Here is a 15,886-nt window from a genome sequence, read left to right on the forward strand (position 1 = left end):
TTTTAAATCTGCCAGGAATTTTCATATCAGTGCACATTCCGGTGCAGAGTGAAAATTTCATTCAAGGATTCTAGCTGTTTTCAATTACAACATTAATAAAAATTTTCCTCTCCATATGATATATAAAAACATGAGGAACAATAGTATTGCTTTGATAAAGGAAACTTTAATTTAAATTTGTGGGAAAATACTGAAGTAACAGCTAATATGTAATTTGCAATGATGTGTAGCACTGTTTAATATTATCTTGCAGTTAAAATTGCTAAATTTAAAGATATTCTGCTGATAGCTTTTGGTGGACAAGCAGGTAAGTTTTCCTTTTTACTCCACAAATGAAACATGGATTTTGATACACATAAGCAAACATTGAACTCCAACCTAATTACCATTTGTTAGTCTGTAAGGAGAAGTATAGAAAAGAAATTAAAGTTCAGAAAGAATAAATAAAAAAAACTTCGAGGTTTTTCCATTGAGTTTGTAATTTTGTCAAAGATGGCAAATGATTTTGAAGATCAGTTGAATGGAATGGATTGCATCTTGAGAATGAGGTTATAAGATGAACATCAGCAAAAGTAAAAGGGGGGAAGTGGAATGTAGTTAAATTAAGTTTAACCACCCTAGAGGCCTCTGACACCTTGGCTGGTACAAATGCCTTTTTGGAACCTAAGAAAACAATAAAATAGCAGTAACTTTTTATTTTTGTAAACTTAAATAATGCAATGCTTTTGTAATTGCAGTATCTTTTGGAATAAGTTTTCATTTACAGCATATACTTGTAAAAAAAAAAAATAATAGTTTTGTATTTTAGGCACAAACAGTTTTGGAAAAGCCTTCAGAACAACATGATTCTGGAGTAGATGTGCGGCTGGCACCACGAAGTTACTCGGAGCCGGGTTTGCTGTTGAATGAATCTCATGGTTTTGTCTCACGTTACCTTACAGACTTTGAGCCAATACAGTGTCTAGGAAGAGGTGGCTTTGGAGTGGTTTTTGAAGCTAAGAATAAGATAGATGACTGCCGATATGCTATAAAGCGGATAACACTTCCAGATAAGTAAGTACTTTTCTTGTTTACTGTAGTATTACAATTACATGAAAGTATGTAGTATTGAGCGTACATATGTGTTCTGAATGGAATAGCTAATGCATTGACAATATGTGTAGTATGAATTCCATTTCCTCTCAGGCAACAAAGGGCAATAATAAAAAAGTATTAAAAATCAGGAAGGCAATCATTTAGCTGTAGGTGATTGATTGTGGGATCATAGAAATGCACATAGCACAGAGTTGTTAGCTTTTGAGCTACTGATATGTGTCTTACGTATGCACACATTCTCACACGTGCACAACCGCATAGACACCCAAACACTGACTCTCTGGGTTTTCACCGAAGCTGATACTAGTCAGAGCAAGTAGATAAGTGAGCAGGAAATGGAAGGTACGATAGAGGGTCGGACAGTTGTCCTTCAGCGGAAGTGTGAAAATGAGAATTTTAGATTCCAGTCTTAGCTGCTGTTGCTGTAAGATGTAATGTGTAACAGTCTTTTTGTTGTGCCTGTCTGCAACTCAATGAATCATCTTTATGTTGCGTAGCAATCTATCCTTTTTCTAATACTGTTGATATTCCAACCTGAAGTTTCCATTGTCAGATCTGAAAAAGTGACGTTCACGAAAGGGGGTGGGGGGGACTGAGTATAGGGTTCGCACTGAGGAGTGGTGTGGAAAATAGCAGGAGAGGAACAATAAGAGTAAAGGAATGGGTACTACTGAAGGTTCAGATCAATGGGTTTGAGAGAATGGAGGATGTGGCAGGACATTTTTCACCTATTTAATTCAAAGCTAGTTGTAGGTAGAGGATCCAGATCACGCAAATACTGAAGCAGCTATTGAAGTCCTTGTTTTTTGTGGTGTGCAGTATGTTTGACAACTTGGTGGTCATGTTTTCAATAGCTACAGTTCGATGATGCCCATTCATGTGGACGGAATCTGTTTAGTTATTATTTCCACATGAAATGCTACAGAGTTATTTTTACGTTTATAATGTGGCTGCCTAGTGCATGTCCCCTTCTGCTTCGGCCCACCACACACACACACACACACACACACACACACACACACACACACACACACACACACACATGTAAGTACTCTTATATATGTGGAGTGTTTTTCAAGTCTTTTCACATAATTTGAGACCATTAAGATGATGTATTATCTTGCTGAAGGAAGAAGTTCTTGTAGCCCACTGCAGGCCAGCAAGTGGACACACATGGTCGGACAGTAGGTTCCGTATCTTTTGCCAGTCACAGACAATGGAATACATATCAGTGGTCCATTTCTTATCCTGTAAACATCTAACACATGAGAACACCTCCCCCTTGCCTCTCGACATGCGTGATGCCTCACCATGTCGTCTTCTATGTGTTTTCACTCTTTCATTAGTGTGGACCAGTATGTTCTGGAGATCATCATTTCTGGTGATCTTATTTAATGCTCCCCTGTGTGTCCAGGCCCCGTATTCCTGTATCCTTGTTAAACTCTGTGACTTTATTACACACTGTGGGCAGAGCTCCACGTGTGGATGATACTTATGGATGGCTGCTCAACCACGATTATTGTGGTCATGCTGTACATCATACACATCATGAATTTCACTGTCTTACTTACATCCAGTAAAAGATCTGATGACATCCCAGATTTGTGGACACACTCTCTCTTTAACACAGCTGCTTCTCTCATTCAAGTGCTCATTGTGTGCGTGCGTGCGTGCGTGCGTGCGTGCGTGCGTGCATGCATGCATGCTGTTATCAGCAATAAATTCCTCACCCTCTCCCTTCACCCCCCACCCCAATTATTTTTAATCATTGTCATCAATTATGCAGTTGTCACTTGTTGTCATAATCTCTCTCACTACACTGCAGGTCATTTTCCTGTATTTAGCTTGCACGTAAACATAGTTTGGTAGTGCATTTTTAGCATCAAATTTTTAAAGATAATTCAAGGCTGTTGATGTTTTCATATTAATCATGGCTCCAATGGCTCGTTACTATTGAAAAGAATTCCCAAATTAAAACTGTAACTGCAATATAAAAACAAAATCTCATAGTACTAGCTTGCTGAATCAGAAGTTCCTTACATGACAATAGAGAAACAGTGTTTGAAGGAAACAGTCATTCAGTAATTAGATTGTAGGATATAAGCTGATTTGTTCCATTGATGTAGGTTGGTGACTTGGAATGTTGGAGGGTCAAAGATAGAGTTGGCAGATAGGAGGAAGTGGAGACACTTGTAGGTGGAAGAAGGATGTAAGTACAACAAATAAGAATAAATAAGCACACACAAGAACAGGAAAACAAAAATATGGAAACACAATCTAACAAGAAAAACAGTGAAATGTGTTTTCATCCATGCTTGTAGCTCAGTGGCCATTATGATGACAGAGAAAACCAATGATTGTATAGTATGAAATGTCATGATGAGTCATGAAAAGACACCCTTTTTTAAAAACTTTTTCAAGGTATTCAGACTTGATCTCACTTCCTAGTCGCCAAGACTTTTGATATTGCCTTTCTAGAGAGTAATAAAGAACAATAAAGATGACAAATTTAAGTATCAGCAGAATATAGGCCAATTTTCAATGCACCTCCAACTTGTCATTGTTTCTTAAGGGCTTATATGCTCACATTTGTAGGTGGGTTAGAGCATGGTCTTGTAATGAAAATGGGAAAAGTGTTTGCAGGAGACACCTCTCTCTCCCTTTTTTTTAATACAAAAGTGGGCTAAAATGGTCAACTTTGCCGTCAGTTTGTGAAATATTGGAAAGTAGTAGGAGAATGAAATTTTATGATCTGAGCCCTTGTATTGGTAAGTTATTATGTGCAAAGTTTCACATTTATTTCGAGTCCTTCCCCCCCCCCCCCCCCCCACCCCCCCACCCCCCGCAAATTGCTTCAAATTATTCACATGCAGATCGCTAAGGAAGCTTTTTTTAAATTATTTCACAAAGAGAGCGCAAAAATATTTGTACAGTATTAACGGGGGGCATTGTGTCTCGAAGTTGTCAAAAACTCACAGGTACACTGTGGATAGCTACGTTACGGGATCAGATGACTATATCTCTAGAAGTAGTGAATTAACGATCTTGAAACTTTACAAATGTTCATTGGGATCATGTGCAGTTCTTCATACAAATTTCCATCAAAATCCTTGATGGTTATATGGATACATATAGACCACTTGGCGTGGAACAACATAAGTGTATCTCAGGAAAAATGAAAAAATGTTACTGTTCAGTGTTATACAGTAATAGATCTACCACAATTTCTCAACAAACATGGGAAAGGCTATGGGGGAATCATTCTGCAGCATGATGCTGCATTGATGCACATAGCTAGCCTTACCATTCAGTTCTCTGAGTTGACAGACTTATCATAGCTAACAATCAGAGCTGGACCCATGGATTTTTTTTGGCCCTATAAAAAATATACATGTCTATTTGTAAGAAGATTTGCCAGATATAAAGCAGCTCACTAGCATATAACAAAGTAAACTCAAAGCACTTGAAGAATCAAGAAACTTTTTCGAAACTGATTTCCAATGATGTAAAAGAGCATTGAGTTTCATGGGAAATACTGTAAGAAATATGTTTCATGTTTACCATTTTACACAGGCTCTATGTTAGACGAAGTAGGTTTTAGCATTGATATGGCTAGTGAAGACCCAGGCTGGCCCCCTCATTCTCAGTCACACTGCCAACCTCTCTCTCACTCCACACAGAAGGAATAACTGTGTTTGAGTCCTTGGTCTTGAGGGATCAAATTGATTCTGGTTGCAAGTTGTTTTTTCCTTCACCATCTTCCTTTAACATGTATCACAATTTTCAATTTCAGTTTTAATTAATGTAGACTTTTTATGATTTTTATGTGTATTGAATTTTTCTCGAATGAATTTTTGTTCACATTTGGAGAAATTATACCAGTTTATCTATCACTAAAATATCAGATCCAATAGGCTGTACCACGTAAAGTCCAACAGCACTGTACAGTCTACAAAATTCAGTTTGTGTAACCAGTTATATTTGTTTTACTGTTCTGATATGTATTATGTGACTAGAGAAACTGAAGTAGTTATCCTTTTACAGCCACGAGTCACGGGAACGTGTGATGCGCGAAGTGAAGGCACTTGCAAAACTTGACCACCACCACATTGTTCGATATTTTAATGCCTGGGTTGAGTGTCCCCCACCAGGCTGGCAGCAGCAACATGACAGTGTATTTGTTAAACCGTATGTACCTTCTTTTTTATGGAGTTAGATCTTTTATATTTTTTTCAAATCCAACATAATTGAAAATGAGATCTCAGATCGCTGGGAGTGATTGAGCTCCTTATTAAAGCTATATTATACTGTGTCTAAAATGCCTGTGTGTGTGTGTGTGTGTGTGTGTGTGTGTGTGTGTGTGAGAGAGAGAGAGAGAGAGAGAGAGAGATAGAGTGAGTGTTTTTAGAAGCAACATACTTTAAACTAGCAAATACTGAAATAAGTCTACACCATAGAGCTATGGCTTTTGGCTAGGACCACCAGTGCTTCATAACGCACAAAGCAAAAGTTGCTATCTTGATCGCATTTAGTATCTCCAAGTTTCATTCTGTTAAACAGTGATGGAAGTAAGAGAGCACTCCACCTTTAAGACAGAGCATTAATTTCTGATAAACTACAAAACATGAAGATTATCACAAAATGAATTGTGTAATAACTGACAGGAAAGGAAAGGAGGAGGAAAAAAATGAAGGTGCTTTTCTGATCCACTGTATATGAGGTGATGTAGAAGAGTTGCTAGGGCCCTTGTCTACCTCTCTCCTATAGTAATTTATGTAGAATTGCTGTGACACCCAAGTCAAGTGGATAAACATTGATCTTGAATGGCACATTTAGATACTGTTTCCTTGTTACTTGATACTTTATTTACAGTGTGAAATGTGCATTTGTAGCATCATTATTGGAAACTATACGGAGCTGAGCAGAAGTCTTGTTCTAGCGCCATTGTCTATGTTTGTTTTAATTCAACATACAAATGGCTTATAATATTCATAAAAGGATCAGCCGATGCCAGATCTAACAGTCTGGTAACTGCACATACTGCAATCCAGCATATTTATTTAAATACATGTTCACAACTGCATGGATGCATGGAGTGAAGGAGGCGAAGGAGAAGCCAAGTAGAAAAGTGACAGTAGGAGGCACTCCCATAATTTTAAGATAAGTGCAAAAAACTGCATTTGTCAAGAGAGCTGCAATTAACTGAAATGATAGGGAACAGTATAGGAAGGGTAATCTAATTATGAAACTAAAGAAAAAAGGAAATATCTTCCACTTTTGCTCACTAGACAGAAATGACAGTACTCTGTGGTAATGTTATTTCCATTTGACATTTCCAGGGAAGGACAGTGATGTGTATGCATTTTATTATATTTCCAGGACTGTAAAAGAGCAGTTTAAGAAAGAATGCATTATTTTAAAACAGTATTTTGGCCATTACAGTTATTGAGATGATAAAAAGATGGTGCCGAGTGACCATTTTTCGTGTAGTGATGTCCTAGTTTCTTTAAAAAGTGATAGTGAGATTTGTAAAATTTCCGTGAAGAAGGTCAAAAGAGGAATCCTGTGTGCCGACCGCAAGTACTGGTACCACGATAAATGTCTCAAAGTAAATTTGAAATATATAAAAGACAAACATGACTGGACATGCCGACAGTGCTTCGTAAGTGCCGCGGAAAACGAAATAATGAACACGCTAAAGACAAAAGAAAAAATAATAAGCATGTTAACAGATGATTTAGTACCAATCAATACAAAATATCAAGAACTTCTGAGAAAATATCAAGAGCTGGAAACTAAATATAAAGCAGTGGATCGGAATTATCGCCTAACTCAAGACAACGCCGCTGTTAATAGTCATTCCGCGCAGAAAATGTGGCGTATGCCGAAAAAAACAAACAAGCAAGAACTACATGTAAGTACAACCCCAGTAATACCATTATCAAACAAATTCTCAGCACTTGTAGCGGATTGTGGTAACACAATAGATATAAACAAACCAGAAAGTAATCACAAAACTCCAGCCAAAGAACCAAAAAAGAACTTGCCAATCTTAAGATGCACCAAAGGCATCCTTCTGTATGCCGACAGTCATGGAAAAGATCTATCCAAACGTTTTTGCGAAAGTATGCCTTCAAAGCATTCAGTTTTCGCGAAAATCAAGCCTGGTGCAATGTTAAATGCAGTGGTGGAGAATATTACAACAGAAACAAGTCAATTGGACAAAGATGCTCACGTTCTGATTACTGGCGGTGGCAACAACGTGTACAAAAATGAAAGCAAGACAGCTCTGCGAGGCTTTCGTAACATATTACCAAAACTATTTCAAATGAACATTGTCATCACAAACGTGCCAGTGTGACATGATTTACCACTTTGGTCGTGTATAAACAAAGAGATTCGATACTACAATTCCGAGCTAAAGAAACTGTGTGATAAATTTAGCCATGTACATTTGATAGACTTAAGTAAGATGAGTCGTGATGAGCATACAAAACACTGATTCCACTTAAACAGGAAAGGGAAGGCCAAGCTAGTTTCCCACATAAGCAAACTGTGCGAGAAAGGCAGTGTGGAGAAAGCTCCAATTGCTTTGGGCTACAAGGAGGAGACTTTTTTGGAATAAAGGACCATAATAATAGTTTTCAGGGATGTATTTCAGATATGACTGAGTCCCATGCGCGCAAAGAAAAGCCAGGCTGTGAAGTAAGTGCTCAGTCATTGCAGGTCAGTTCCAAAAAACCAGAGTATGCAAAATGTCGTAAAAAGTGTAATTCAAACAATTTTGATTCGTGCAAGATGGTAAATAAACAAGAAGGGATAATACCCTTAAAGTTAATGCACTTAAATGTGCAATATCTCATAAACAAACTAGACATTCTACAAATATTCATAGAGGAACACTTGCCACATGTACTGGTAATAACGGAACATGGGCTAAAATACAATGAAATAATATACTATGGATTAGAAGGTTACGTACTAGCAAATAGTTATTGTAGGCAAAACCATAAAGGTGGTGGTGTGGCAATTTATGTTAATAAGGATGTAGAAGCTAAAAAAAAATTTCCGTTCTTGAACACCACACCAAAGAAGGATCAATTGAAATGACAGGTATTGTACTCCACAGTAATGATCTTAAGTTACCAAAGCATAAAATGATTGGAGTATGTAGGCCACCAAATGCTGATGTAATGCTGTTTATGGATAAACTTAGTAGTGTTGCTGGTCAGGCTGGTTCTAATGACCTTACTATATTAGGTGACTTTAATACAGATGCAAACTCAAATAGTATAGTAAACTTGAAACTCAGTGATGTATTGACCTCATACAATCTTGTAAATACAGTGAACTCTGACACCAGAGTGACAGACACATGTTCCACTAGAATAGATTATGCTATGATCAACAAAGATGTTATAGATAAGGTAAATTACAGTAACTTAGATTTTCTTTATTCTGACCACTTCTGTCAGGTGATAGAATACAAAAATTCAGTTGTGCCTAAAATAACAAAAATTGTGCTACAGAAACGAATGCTGAATACCTCAAATATTAATGCTCTTAAAGACAAACTAGTGAATGAGATATGGGATTCTGCGTACCGGGTAAAAGGGTCGGATGAGAAATGGAATGAATTCCGCTCAACCCTATTGCATCATTGTGAATATAGTTGTCCAGTCAGAGAAATCCAGAAGGTAGTTAAACACTGTCAAAATGGAAGTAATCCTAGACTAAAACTCCCAACAAATCTGATTAGGCTCAAGCAACAAGTACATGATCTAAATGAGCTTTATAAAGCTACTACTATGCAGGTTTTCAAGGAAAAATACAATAGGGTCAAGCAAACTTTTAAAACTGAAATTGTTAATCTAAGGAAGCAGATTAACAGCAAAACAATAGAACAGTCTGACAACATAAGCAAAGCATCTTGGAAGCTGATTGACAAATACCGAAAAGGTCCCAACAAGATGAACATGGAACCACTCGGCATAAGACATGATGGTAACATTATAAAAAACCCAGCTATTATGTGTAATATTTTTAATAACTACTACATTTCTGGTGAATAATCAACGCATATTACAGATTCACACGTAGAGATCTAATGCCATCTCAGAGTGTACCGAATTTGAATTTGTGGAAGTGAATGAGTAGGAGGTTCGCGGGGCAATATACATGCTAAAGAAAAAAAATTCATCTGGATGGGATGGCGTTTCCAGTACTTAAAAGAAATCTCTAAATCTCTTACTCACCTGATTAATTGCAGCATTAGAGGAAACATGTATCCAACGGTTCTAAAAATGAGTGTAGTGAAACCAGTGTATAAAAAGGGAAGTAAGAAGTAAGTCTCCAACTATAGACCAATATCATTAATTCCCACTTTTAGTAAGATATTTGAAAGCATTATCCTTCCTCAGCTAAGTGCCTTTTTCACAAAACATAAACTGCTTATAGATTTGCAGCATGGCTTCACAAAAGAGCTAAGTACAACCACAGCAGTTACACAGTTTACTGTCTGTTGGACCAGAAGATGAAGACTGCAGGTATATTTTGGGACCTGACAAGAGCATTTGATACGGTAACACATAAGGTACTCCTTAAAAAGCTAAAATCTTATAGTATTGGGGATCAAGCCATGAATCTTCTAACCACATACCTGTTGAATCGTAAGCAAAGCACTAAATTGTCATACAAACTAGATAGTAAAATCATGAACTCCCAGTCCACCAGTGAACCTGTATTACAAGGTGTAACACTGGGCTCAATCCTTGGACCCTTTCTCTTCCTTATATATAAAAACAAAGATGATGAGACTTACCAAACAAAAGCGCTGGCAGGTCGATAGACAGACAAACATACACACAAAATTCAAGCTTTCGCAACAAACGGTTGCTTCGTCAGGAAAGAGGGAAGGAGAGGGGAAGATGAAAGGATGTGGGTTTTAAGGGAGAGGGGTAAGGAGTCATTCCAATCCCGGGAGCGGAAAGACTTACCATGAAGATCACCCTGTGGCTAAACATGCCTTGGTGTACGGCCAGCACATCTTGGCACAGTGTTACACCGTCCGGGTTATCTGGATACTTCCCACTAACACCAACCTGTCTGAACTCCGGAGATGGAACTTGCCCTTCAGCATATCCTCTCTTCTCGCTATCCACCAGGCCTCAATCTCCGCTAATTTCAATTTGCCGCCGCTCATACCTCACCTGTCTTTCAACAACATCTTTGCCTCTGTACTTCCGCCTCGACTGATATCTCTGCCCAAACTCTTTGCCTTTACAAATGTCTGCTTGTGTCTGTGTATGTGCGGATGGATATGTGTGTGTGTGCGAGTGTATACCTGTCCTTTTTTCCCCCCTAAGGTAAGTCTTTCAGCTCCCGGGATTGGAATGACTCCTTACCCTCTCCCTTAAAACCCACATCCTTTCGTCTTCCCCTCTCCTTCTCTCTTTCCTGACAAAGCAACCATTTGTTGCGAAAGCTTAAATTTTGTGTGTATGTTTGTGTTTGATTGTGTGTCTATCGACCTGCCAGCGCTTTTGTTTGGTAAGTCTCATCATCTTTGTTTTTAGATATATTTTTCTCACATGGAATGTTTCCCTCTATAACAAAGATTCCATGACTTACCAAACGGGAAAGCGCTGGTAGATAGGCACAATAAAAAAAAACACAAACACACGCTCAAAATTTCGAGCTTTCACAACCCACAGTTGCTTCATCAGGAAAGAGGGAAGGAGAGGGAAAGATGGAAGGATGTGGGTTTTAAGGGAGAGGGTAAGCAGTCATTCCAATCCCGGGAGCGGAAAGACTTACCTTAGGGGGAGAAAAGGACAGGTATACACTCGCGCGCACACACACACGCATCCATCCACACATATACAGACACAAGCAGACATATTTAAAGGCAAAGAGTTTGGGCAGAGATGCCAGTCGAGGCGGAAGTGAAGAGGCAAAGATGTTGAATGACAGGTGAGGTATGAGTGGCGGCAACTTGAAATTAGCGGAGATTGAGGCCTGGTGGATAACGGGAAGAGAGGATATATTGAAGGGCAAGTTCCCATCTCTGGAGTTCGGATAGGTTGGTGTTAGTGGGAAGTATCCAGATAACCCGAACGGTGTAACACTGTTCCAAGATGTGCTGGCCGTGCACCAAGGCATGTTTAGCCACAGGGTGATCCTCATTACCAACAAACACTGTCTGCCTGTGTCCATTCATGCGAATGGACAGTTTGTTGCTGGTCATTCCCACATAGAAAGCGTCACAGTGTAGGCAGGTCAGTTGGTAAATCACGTGGGTGCTTTCACACGTGGCTCTGCCTTTGATTGTGTACACCTTCCGGGTTACAGGACTGGAGTAGGTGGTGGTGGGAGGGTGCATGGGACAGGTTTTACACCGGGGGCGGTTACAAGGGTAGGAGCCAGAGGGTAGGGAAGGTGGTTTGGGGATTTCATAGGGATGTACTAAGAGGCTACGAAGGTTAGGTGGACGGCGGAAAGACACTCTTGGTGGAGTGGGGAGGATTTCATGAAGGATGGATCTCATTTCGGGGCAGGATTTGAGGAAGTCGTATCCCTGATGGACAGTCACATTCAGATTCTGATCCAGTCCTGGGAAGCACTTTTGGGGTTCTTCTGTGAGAGGTTCTGGGTTTGAGGGGATGAGGAAGTGGCTCTGGTTATTTGCTTCTGTACCAGGTTGGGAGGGTAGTTGCGGGATGCGAAAGCTGTTGTCAGGTTGTTGGTGTAATGCTTCAGGGATTCAGGACTGGAGCAGATTCATTTGCCACGAAGGCCTAGGCTGTAGGGAAGGGACCGTTTGATATGGAATGGGTGGCAGCTGTCATAATGGAGGTACTGTTGCTTGTTGGTGGGTTTGATGTGGACGGATGTGTGAAGCTGGCCATTGGACAGATGGAGGTCAATGTCAAGGAAAGTGGCATGGGATTTAGAGTAGGACCAGGTGAATCTGATGGAGCCAAAGGAGTTGAGGTTGGAGAGGAAATTCTGGAGTTCTTCTTCACTGTGAGTCCAGATCAGGAAGATGTCATCAATAAATCTGACCCAAACTTTGGGTTGGCAGGCTTGGGTAACCAAGAAGGCTTCCTCTAAGCGACCCATAAATAGGTTGGCATACGAGGGGGCCATCCTGGTACCCATGGCTGTTCCCTTTAATTGTTGGTATGTCCGACCTTCAAAAGTGAAGAAGTTGTGATTCAGGATGAAGCTGGCTAAGGTGATGAGGAAAGAGGTTTTAGGTAGGGTGGCAGGTGATCGGCATGAAAGGAAGTGCTCCATTGCAGTGAGGCCCTGGACGTGCGGGATAGTTTTGTATAGGGAAGTGGCATCAATGGTTACAAGGATGGTTTCCGGGGGTAACAGACTGGGTAAGGATTCCAGGCGTTCGAGAAAGTGGTTGGTGTCTTTGATGAAGGATGGGAGACTGCATGCAACGGGTTGAAGGTGTTGATCTACGTAGGCAGAGATGCGTTCTGTGGGGGCTTGGTAACCAGCTACAATGGGACGGCCGGGATGATTGGGTTTGTGAATTTTAGGAAGAAGGTAGGGGTGTTGGTGGGGTCAGGAGGTTGATGGAGTCAGGTGAAAGGTTTTGTAGGGGGCCTAAGGTTCTGAGGATTCCTTGAAGCTCTGCCTGGACATCAGGAATGGGATTACCTTGGCAAACTTTGTATGTGGTGTTGTCTGAAAGCTGACGCAGTCCCTCAGCCACATACTCCCGACAATCAAGTACCACGGTCGTGGAACCCTTGTCAGCCGGAAGAATGATGATGGATCGGTCAACTTTCAGATCATGGATAGCCTGGGCTTCAGCTGTGGTGATGTTGGGAGTAGGATTATGGTTTTTCAAGAAAGATTGAGAGGCAAGGCTGGAAATGAGAAATTCCTGGAAGGTTTGGAGAGGGTGATTTTGAGGAAGAGGAGGTGGGTCCCATTGTGATGAGGACGGAAGTGTTCCAGGCAGGGTTCAATTTGGATAGTGTCTTGGGAAGTTGGATCATTAGGAGTGGGATCAGAATTATTTTTCTTCGTGGAAAAGTGATATTTCCAGCAAAGACTATGAGTGTAGGACAGTAAATCTTTGACAAGGCAGTTTGGTTGAATTTGGGAGTGAGGCTGAAGGTGAGGCCTTTGGATAGGACAGAGGTTTCGGATTGGGAGATAGTTTTGGAGGAAAGGTTAACTACTGATTTGGGGTGTTGTGGTTCCAGATTGTGTTGGCTAGAATTTTGAGGTGTTCGGGGAGTGGAGCTGGAAGTGGGAGATTGAGTAGATGGCAGAGACTGGGTCTGTGTGCAATGAGAGGAGGTTGAGGTTTGTTGGAAAGGTTGTGGAGGGTGAGTGAGTTGCCTTTCCGGAGGTGGGAAACCAGGAGATAGGATAGTTTTTTGAGGTGGAGGGTGGCATGCTGTTCTAATTTGCGGTTGGCCTGTAGGAGGATGCTATGAACAGCCGGTGTGGATGTGGGAGAGGAAAGACTGAGGACTTTGATTAGGGATAGGAGTTGACGGGTGTGTTCATTGGCTGAGTCGATGTATAGGTGAAGGATTAGGCGGGTGAGGGCTATGGATTGTGCAGTTTGGAACTGGTATAGGGACTGAAGGAAAGAAGGATTACAGCCAGAGATGGGAACTTTAAGTGTGAGGCCTTTGGGGGTAATGCCAAATGTCAGACAAGCCTGAGTAAATAAAATATGGGAGGATAATCTGGCTAGGGTGAAGGCATGTTTGCGGAGGGAATGTAAATAAAATTTAATGGGGTCGTTGTAGGGATGGTGTGAGGTTGACATGGTATTAGAAGGTGGAAAGGTTAACATGAGGCTAAAGTGAAAATAAAAAAATAAAAATATATGGGGAGAGATAAAGGTGTGAAAAAAGTCGAAAAAGTGTTGGTTTGAGTTGAGCTATGTTGATCCTGTGCTGAACGTAGGTTGGTGAACAACGATGGGTACAAAGGTTAGGTAGTTGTGTTGCCTTCAAAACATGTTAAAGGTGTGTAAATGTATTCAAAGGACTGGTTATGTGCTGGCAGATTATGAAAATGAGGCTAACAATTGTGTGACGAAGAAATAATAATGTTTAAACCTGTGGGAAGTTGCTAAAAAGTGATCGGTTATGTGGGAAAAAAACGGGAATGGAAATAAAACGAAAGTTGTTGGAAATAGCTGAAATGGTTGTTTAATGGGTGAAAGGAACTGAAGAAGTGAAATAGTGTTCACGAGTTTACACGAAATGTTTGTAAACTGGGAACAGAGGATTTTATAGCAGCGGTAATGTTGAAAGCGTTAAAAAAATTTTAGGTTATGGTTTGGAAGTAAATTACGTATTATTGAGTATATTTAGGCAGGATAAAATGTATGGTAGACTACGGAAAAAGGGAAGATGAATACAAAGTGAAACTACTTGTACAAACAAAAAGAGCAAGTAAGATGACAGAAAAGATTTCGAAATGCAACAGTGACAATAACAAACGTAATTGTTGGGTTCAAATTAATGATATAAATAAAATAGAAAGAAACATTCCACATGGGAAAAATATATTAAAACACACACACACACACACACACACACACACACACACACACACACACACACACCTACCTCTATGAATCTGCGTGTGGGTGTGTGTGTGTGTGTGTGTGTGTGTGTGTGTGTGTGTGTGTGTGTGTGTTTTCTGTGGCTCAAAAAAAGGATTCATCTGAAAGCTAGTGAAGTTTTCAACATAGTGTATCTGCCTGTTGACGACTCCATGCCTCTGTCATCAGTATACAGGGTATTTCAGGATTAATTATAAATACCAGTAAACCATCAAGTCTTTAAATAATTGAACTCCTAAATTATTCAAGTTTGAATTTTGATGTGCTTTGTGTGATGTGGGGTCATTTTCTTGCTCAAAGACAATGGTGCTTTAATGTGGAAACAAAATGTTTGTCCCCAAACTTTCCATCTTACAGAAAAAATCAATGCAACAGGTAGCAAGTGTGTGTCTTTTACACTCATTACAAAAGCATTAAAATAGTTTAAACACAATGTTGTGAAAAGGAGAACTAAATACAATTACCACATGTCCAGTATGCTGTGCCTCGCAAAGCATTTGGTCATGAGACGCCTTATGAAGAACAGAAACTATTTATTCAGAGACAGCATAGTGGCATAAGGTCTGTGGCCATTGACCTCACTGAGTACTGCACTGAACAGCTCTTTGATTGATTTACTTTGGTAATAGGCTTGGAAACAAAAAATTGTATTTCTGGCAGTCCATAGAACCACAGCAGGAAATGTTATAAACATCAACGAGCAATTAGAAGACTTCCTAATGAGACTTCTATGTAAATACCTAGGAAGTGATTGTATGTGCAGATTCCAATACTGGTTTCATCCTGTTGTTGTTGTTGTTGTTGTTGTTTGTGGTCTTCAGTCCTGAGACGGGTTTGATACAGCTCTCCATGCTGCACTATCCTGTGCAAGCTTCTTCATTTCCCAGTACCTGCTGCAACCTACATCCTTCTGAATCTGCATGGTGTATTCACCTCTTGGTCTCCCTCTACAATTTTTACCCTCCACGCTGCCCTCCAATACTAAATTGGTGATCCCCTGGTGCCTCAGAACATGTCCTACCAACCCTTCTTCAAGTCAAGTTGTGCCACAAACTTCTCTTCTCCCCAATCCTATTCAATACTTCCTCATTAGTTATGTGATGTACCCATCTAATCTTCAGCATTCTTCTGTAGCACCACATTTCAAAAGCTTCTACTCTCTTCTTGTCCAAACTA

General features: G+C 40.1%; 1 protein-coding gene across 1 annotated transcript in view; it reads left to right on the top strand.

Annotated features, from left to right (window-relative positions):
* LOC126188288 (eukaryotic translation initiation factor 2-alpha kinase-like) overlaps positions 1-15,886 on the top strand; it is a 231,877-nt gene that overhangs the window by 135,082 nt on the left and 80,909 nt on the right. The window contains exons 11-12 of the mRNA XM_049929872.1: positions 809-1,053; positions 5,140-5,283. Coding sequence (XP_049785829.1) covers positions 809-1,053; positions 5,140-5,283 — 389 coding nt within the window. The remainder of the gene's footprint in view (positions 1-808; positions 1,054-5,139; positions 5,284-15,886) is intronic.

The sequence above is a fragment of the Schistocerca cancellata genome, chromosome 5, assembly GCF_023864275.1.
Source record: "Schistocerca cancellata isolate TAMUIC-IGC-003103 chromosome 5, iqSchCanc2.1, whole genome shotgun sequence".
Taxonomy (NCBI): Eukaryota; Metazoa; Arthropoda; class Insecta; order Orthoptera; family Acrididae; genus Schistocerca; species Schistocerca cancellata.